Source organism: Apis dorsata, unplaced genomic scaffold, assembly GCF_000469605.1.
Source record: "Apis dorsata unplaced genomic scaffold, Apis dorsata 1.3 scaffold_645, whole genome shotgun sequence".
NCBI lineage: Eukaryota > Metazoa > Arthropoda > Insecta > Hymenoptera > Apidae > Apis > Apis dorsata.
In genome coordinates, this window is record NW_006263836.1 from 233,825 (window position 1) to 241,219 (window position 7,395).

General features: G+C 43.7%; 1 protein-coding gene across 1 annotated transcript in view; it reads left to right on the top strand.

The window, feature by feature from the left end:
- The first annotated feature begins 95 nt into the window (after positions 1–95).
- LOC102676483 overlaps positions 96–7,395 on the top strand; it is a 9,031-nt gene continuing 1,731 nt past the window's right edge. Inside the window, exons 1-11 of the mRNA XM_031513451.1 lie at positions 96–450; positions 1,114–1,218; positions 2,367–2,470; positions 4,253–4,466; positions 4,536–4,589; positions 4,677–4,819; positions 4,905–5,069; positions 5,133–5,333; positions 6,417–6,869; positions 6,974–7,133; positions 7,222–7,367. Of these exons, the coding sequence (XP_031369311.1) occupies positions 273–450; positions 1,114–1,218; positions 2,367–2,470; positions 4,253–4,466; positions 4,536–4,589; positions 4,677–4,819; positions 4,905–5,069; positions 5,133–5,333; positions 6,417–6,869; positions 6,974–7,133; positions 7,222–7,367 (1,923 nt within the window). The 5' untranslated portion in view covers positions 96–272. The remainder of the gene's footprint in view (positions 451–1,113; positions 1,219–2,366; positions 2,471–4,252; positions 4,467–4,535; positions 4,590–4,676; positions 4,820–4,904; positions 5,070–5,132; positions 5,334–6,416; positions 6,870–6,973; positions 7,134–7,221; positions 7,368–7,395) is intronic.

Here is a 7,395-nt window from a genome sequence, read left to right on the forward strand (position 1 = left end):
GAAAGATTAATCAGTTTAATCTAAAAATCAGGATAACAAATAATTCAAAATCTATTTTAATTTGTGAAATAGCTAATCTATTTTATTGACATTATTTTTTAAATTAGATTTGTTGAAAATCATGGAATGTCTTATTATATAAGATAAAGGAAAATTGGATATGTGGAATGTCGGAGGTTTGCAGCCAGACGAGATGAATCAGATTCGATGGAGCATAAAATCAGCATCACCAGCCGCATCAGCGATTGCGGCAGGCAAGAGGCAAAAGACCGATGGATGGACCAGCCGTCACGAAGCGGGCCGACGTTCCTGTACCAAACGAGATTAATAGAGATCCGCCTGTCAGCCGGACGCCTCTCCGTCTGAGCGAGATCCAGCGGCTTCCAGACGGCCAGTCTTCTCGCAGATCGCAACCTGCGTGGGCAACAACCGATCGTGATCGATCGCACGGTGCGTCCTCTCTGGACTACCGCTTTGCATGTCGTGTGCGTGCGAGTCCAAGAGTATTCCTTATACCACGAATCTTCTAGTCATCCGCGCGCGAACATACATAGAGTAATGAAATAATAATCATTGTGACAAATTAACAGGATTTCGTCCACGCGTTGATGCATTTTGTCTTTTTCGTTATAGACATCTACGTTTAGAGAATATCAGTAAACGCTATACGTATTATTTAAACGGTAAACAATCCGTGCATTCTCGATACACAAACTTGTTTTCAAATCTACATTTACGCCACGATAAATCGTATTCGACCGATTTACGTTCATCGCTATTCGTACCGATGCGAATACAAATCACGAGAAGTCGGTGGGCCGTATTCGGTGGCTTCACCTTAGTTTGCCTCGCCAATTTGCGATTAGGTAGGCATCGCATCGCACTTTTTCTTTCTCATTCATCCGCTATGTTCTTACTTCTTTTTCTCCAATTTCCGCGTCACTTCATCTATCATTTTATCTTTTGATTAACTTATATATATATATATATATATTATACTTATCGTCATGTAAGGGAATAATTACATATTGAATAATATAAAGAATAACATAATATATCGAATAAATCACGATCTTTGTTCGTTATCGTTTTTTGGGGTTGTTTTTGTTTCAGCGATCGGTGACGAAAATGAAGGCAACGAGAGTAGAACACACAGGGAAGAGGTTCGACAACACGTATGCTGTGCAAGACATGAGAGAATGATCGATGTTGGATACGGTAAGCAAATTTAAAACAAAAGATATTGGAAGACCTGAGAGAAATCAGGATATAATATATGAATAGAGATGAATGGAGTACTGGAGTACGATATATCGTTGAGAGAGAGGGAGAGAAAGAGAGAGATTCGGCCAGAAGTTGCGTAATTTTAGCAACTGGCTAAATGTAAATTATGTTCCCTCGATTCACTGTTGCCGCCCCATATTCATGAGTAGTAAATGCGGGTGGCCTTGTCGCTAGATCCGATCCGGTAAATTAATATCGGGTGTTCACAATTAATTGACGCCGATCGAGAGGATGAAGCATCCGGTGGCGGTGTTGTCGTGTGCCCGTGATCAAAAGATTTGACCGATTTATCATTGCGAGCTATCGCTTTAAAATAACGCGGGAACGATTGAATTCACGATTCAATCCCATTATTTTGTCTGTACTGTAAGGGGGGATCAATTGATCCGCCTATAGATCGGAGATAATCGACAGAACGAGTAGAATGACAATGTAGAGATTACGTTAATGCCCCTTACAAACGAATAATTAACGATTTCGTCGAACCAACTGAAGAATCTACCACCCTTCGCGATCAATTGTCAATTAAACGATCGTCGATCGATTGGTATGATGTTATATCGATGTTATATCATCGCAATATCTTTCTGATGTTATACTGATCTAGCGACAGAAATAATAATTGGAAATCTAGGCGTTTACGTTACGGTATTTCTAGTAGATCTCGTGATAATACCATTTATAGGAAGAAACGCGGAAAAATGGCAGAGACGTAGCCGAAGGTCCAGGGTAATGTGAATCACCGAGGAATCAGCGCATTCCATGTCCCACGCGTTCGCGCCAAAAATAGCACGGTTACACTATAGACGGTTCTACCCTCTTCTTATATCTTGTCAACGTTTAATGTGATACAAGTCGTAAATTTTGTACGGTGATCGCGAGCATTGCCGAGCGGCGCCATCGGATTTACACGCGTCTCATTTTTCGCGAACGAACGCCACGGCCCGCACAGTCAACAATCCAATCCATCCACAGCCCTATTGAAATTTCATTGAACCACCCCGGTCCCTTGGCTTTTATCGCTAATACTAATTCTTCTTTTCTCTCTCGATCTTTTTTTCTTTTTATTTTTATTTCCTCAGGAATATCGGGTGAAATTATCCAAATTGATGCAGGCCATTGCCGTAAATTGTGTCCGCGACACGTGTTGGACGATCCAGGAGACGCGAGTCGGCCCACCGTCCAGGTAAATCTTTTGTCATACGCTTTTATCTCTTTTAAAATTTCGATTCGAAGAGGAGCGCAAGGGAGATACCAAGATATATGGATGGATATAATCCGTGACTCATGGCCGCAGGATGTGCACCTGATGCAAGAACTTTTTGGTTATGCCCCGCCCTCGTGCATCGGGTTTACAACAAAAACTCATCGCCACTCAACAGAGTTTATCGAACCGGTCGTGAAACCGTCGAATTCCTCGACCCGGAATCTTTTAAAATTCAACATCATAGTCGCGTTTATTTTACGATTAAAAAAAAGGAAGATACAATTCCAGAACTCGCAAAATCATTTGAAAAAAAGAAAGAAAGAAAAAAAAAAAGGACACTCGAAAGTATCGAAGTACCTATAGATAACGAATGAACGTTTTCTACGTTCGAAAAACCGAGATCGGACGTCGAGGAATTCTGTCTGGTGGTCGGGCAGCGTGTCGAGGAGAAAAAAAAGCACGAAGCGAAAAGACCGAATTTGCAAATAAAAAAAAAAAAAAAGAAAAAAAAAAATTGCCGCGATATACGTTGCCACGGCAGGTTACGTATGCCAAGGGCTATACGAAGGGCGAAAAAGACGGGGACGTCATGTAGATTTATGACTCATGGGATCGACCAATCCGCCAGCTGGAATGCGGCCACGCCAGCATCGCGCGATCGTACGATCTTCGCGACTTTTACGGCGAGTGCACCCCATACCCCGTATCGAGAACTGCGTATCCTCGACGATGATCGTGTCCCTTTTATTCTTTCTTTTATACATTTAAATTTTATTACAACCAAAAATCATCGACAAATCATCCCTAGAAGGCTAGATTATTGTCCACGCGTTATTTCCACTTCGTTTCGAAAACGGTATTCGACGATACGTTGCAATTGTTCCCTCGTCTCGTTGAAAGCGACCACGTTGAAAACCTATTATTAGATAGAATTTAATTAAATACGATGTATAGACAAACGTACAACTCGCGAATAATTCAACTCCCTTCTTCACGTACCTTGGCTGTTCACTAGGGAGAAAGCTATTTTTGTTACGTGATACAATCCGATCGGTGGTTTACGATCTTGCAGCACCCACGCTGCAGGAGGGAAACAGGCCCGAGAAGTAAAAATGTTGCACGCGATATGGAGAAAGAGGAGGATGTGTTTTGCGTCCTTGGAAGGTCGTATCGTGCCGGGTCACCGCTCCGGCGCCAGGCCTTGGCCACCTACTACATCCAGGAATCGTGTTCCTGGGATCTCGAGGATGGATGTACCTGAGAATAAAATTTATTAGAAAATATTCTTAGCCAGAAATATGACCGGGGGAGGGGAGAGAGGATAAAAAGAGGAAGGAGAGAACCGTGATGCGTTTATGCACGGACAAAGATAACGGTCGGTGTTATCCCGCAGCGAGAATAATTAAATGGCCCGCGTGTCGTGAAAGAAATCGAGTGCCAAAGAAAATGTTCGAAGACGAGGGGGGAGATAACGAGGGGCGCGAATATTATAAATACACCTTCGTAGGCTATCATTGATACTTTCTTCTTTGGCAAACGATACGACGATAAATAAAATACCGTGAATTCTGTGAAGTCGCGTGCTCGCTTTGCTCGTCCAACATCTGTATCGATAAAACGTTCTTCCCTGTCTGATATATGGACGTATATTCCATAGAAGTTATCCTTCCTTACCGCCGGCAACATTTCATTCCGATTCGACTAAAAACATATTTCCACGACGAATGGAACCGATTTTTATCGCGCTTTTCGCTCTTTCAGAGATGCTTCCCGGAATCACATTGCCGTCCAAAGGCATCGAAGCTAGAGAGGGTGTCGACGATTCAAGGGGTACGCGTGATCGAAGTGACGGAAGCCTGCGAGTGCACGTCGGATTCCTCTTGTAGGCGGGAATCTTTCACGCATCTCGTGCATTCTGGCACTCCTCATCAAGCCGTGATGGATGTCGGTGTGTGCATGGGCCACTGTGCTAAAGGTATCTTATCTTCTTTTACTCGGTATCTCGTTCTCGTTGACAATCGATAATCTATCAATCTTTTGAAAGATCTTGGATGCAAACCGGTGAGGAACAGTACGGTTAGCATAAAAGGACCGAATGGTATGTGAAATGATTTACTCTTCTTTATCGATGATATCAAGGTATATCTTGATTGAAACGAATACCAATAATCGTGTTAAATTTTAGGAGACGAAGTGTATCAGGTGATCGAGAAATGTGGTTGCGCTGGGACATGCCACAAAATGGACCACATGGAGACCGTTCTAGATTTCAGCGAAGTCGAAATAAAGGACGGTACGAATACAACAGATGTGAGGCCGGTCGTTCGGGTAAAAAAATTTCCCTATCGCACAATTTCCCACTCTGATTGCATTTATAATTTATCATTGATATCCTCGTATTCGTGCAAAACAGCAAATTAACGTGGGCCAATGCGTTGGGACGTGTCCAGGAAACGAGACGGAAATGTGTCTTTTGAGAGACAAAAGAGAGCCATCGAGATGCTTGGCGGGCCTGTACTCGAAGCAGCACACTTGCACACCCGCCAGATTCAAAGTTCACGAGTACAGGTATTTGGATGTTGATCTTTGATGATGAAGATGCAATTACCCATTCATTCGTGGGATTGTTCGTTTGTTTCAGGACTCGTCGTGGATCGAAGAGGGAAATTATTCAAATTACCCAGTGTGCCTGTGTCTAAATAACGTGAAGAAGATGGAGAATTTTGGTCTTGTTCGATCCAACGGACCAATCGAACAGATTTATAGATACATTCAAGCTATTTTATTGCGCCGCGTAAACAACAAAGTACCATTTCGATGTTCCTACATGCACCGTGTATTGGTATGACAAATAAACGTACAATGACTTTTTAAAAAACATCAATTGGTTACCTAAAAAACTAGTCCACGTACTTCACCGTGTTCCATCCGATTATGCTCGTTAACCCTCATTACGCGGTTTATTAAATTATTCCTCAATTATTCACGCTAATAGAACAGAGGAAATTTTTTTCTTAAAAATTATCTCGCTAGCTAATGGAAATCGGTTCCGCTTATTTCTCTTTGCGACGATGTAAGATGATATAAACGTGTATATTTGATAAGACGAGATAAAACGATCGGCAAGTCCCTTCTCCAAATTTTTGACGCGTATTCCTTAATGAAAGACACTTGGTCGTACTGGCCAACTGGCACTAGCCAATTTTGTACATTATAACTATTCTTTGGCTCGTCCCCGTTTCGTCTTGCGCTCATGTACGAATAATGCAACAAAAAGAGCAAGGTCGAGAGCAGTGCTTGATGTTGTCGAGATCCCAGAGGCGAAAATATACGCTGACACCCTCGCTGAGATCCGTCATCGTCCTCCGGTGGGAAAACAACCGATTCGCGACTATCTAAATATCTCTGTGAGTGGCCACATGACTCGCCACTCACGAATCCACGGAATTTAGGAAGCGCGAGCTTTTTTTAATAGCCCCACGGTGCCATCATCATCTCGTTCCTCATGGGTTTCGTTCCGTCGCCCCGCGCAACGCCATCATCCTACATAATCGATCTACCTCGCCAATCTTTCTCCCCTTCCTCTTCTATCTACTTCTTTTTCTTCTTTTCTTTCTTAATCTTTGAAAAAGACGCAAAATTTTCGTGCCAAAAATACAAAAGAACTCGTTTGTTAAGAATTTCGAAAAGCAATTTTCCCGTTTTCAATTAGAAAAGAAACTCGCGCCTCGCGATCTGGATCGAGGATGAGGATCCTCGAATGGCTCAATGATGAGAAGCAAAACGGGGGAGGGGGAAGAAAAGAGGGTATCGCGTTAGCTCGAGTCGAATCGTAGTGTCGCGTCGGTGTCCCGTGAGAGAGGCCGATGTCGCTGCGGGGAGCAACGCGGGGGAGGCAACTCCCGGCATAGCATAAAGGTGACTCCTCGCAGCCAAGACCTCCCATATGCTACTTAGCGTTCCGTTCGGTTCGGCAAACCTCCTTGTCCTGTCCGCAGAGAGGGACCTCTCCGCTCCTTCCTCCGCCGAGAAGCGTTTTTCGTCGCGGGTTTCGCGCGTAGATTCGGTCCATGTTCCACGCTCCGTCATCGAGCGGATCCAAAGAGACGATCGTCGCGAGCACGTTATTTCGAGCCACCTTTCTCGCCATTCTTATCCACTCACGCGAATCGTGTGTGAGCGAGAAATGACGATGAGAGACGTCCGCTTTCTACTTTTCGCAACGCTCTTCTTTTCGTCCTCCTTCGAGGCGCACTCACACCCGAGCCGTTTCACCGAGGATGATAACGAGGGAGAACTCGTGAACTCGTGGCCGTTGGGCGAAGCTTTGAACGAGCACGACGCTCGTCGGAACGAGATTTTGGAGAAACTGCAACAGGTCCGTTTTTTTCCCAGTGCGATAGTAGACGTTTGCGGGACGTTTGTGAGAGGAAGAAGTGATATGTTCGACGAACATTAACGAGAATGAAATCGTTATTTCAGGTTCTTGGTATTCGAAGTTACCTCGGTGAGAAAACGGGACGTCGTAAGGTGCCGCCGCAATTTATGGTGGAATTGTATAACAACGTAGCGGATCCTAGCGGTGTTACGCGTGGCAAAAATCCGTACAACGCCAAAGTCGTCCGCAGCTTCATCGAAAGAGGTAAACGTACCTCGTTCACCTTACCTCGTTTTGTCCTTCCTGTTTTCCATTGAAAAATTTTCATCGAAATTAAAAAACTTTCACGCAGACACCACCACATCGCGGTTTTACTTCTTCAACATCACAGGTTTGGAAGTGAACGAATCTGTTTTGGAAGCGGAGCTTCATCTGTATCGAAAAAGAACACCTTTGAAAGCTTTGCATCCTTCCATTTTAGCTTCTCCGTATTACTTGGTAAGTATATATATATATATATATATAT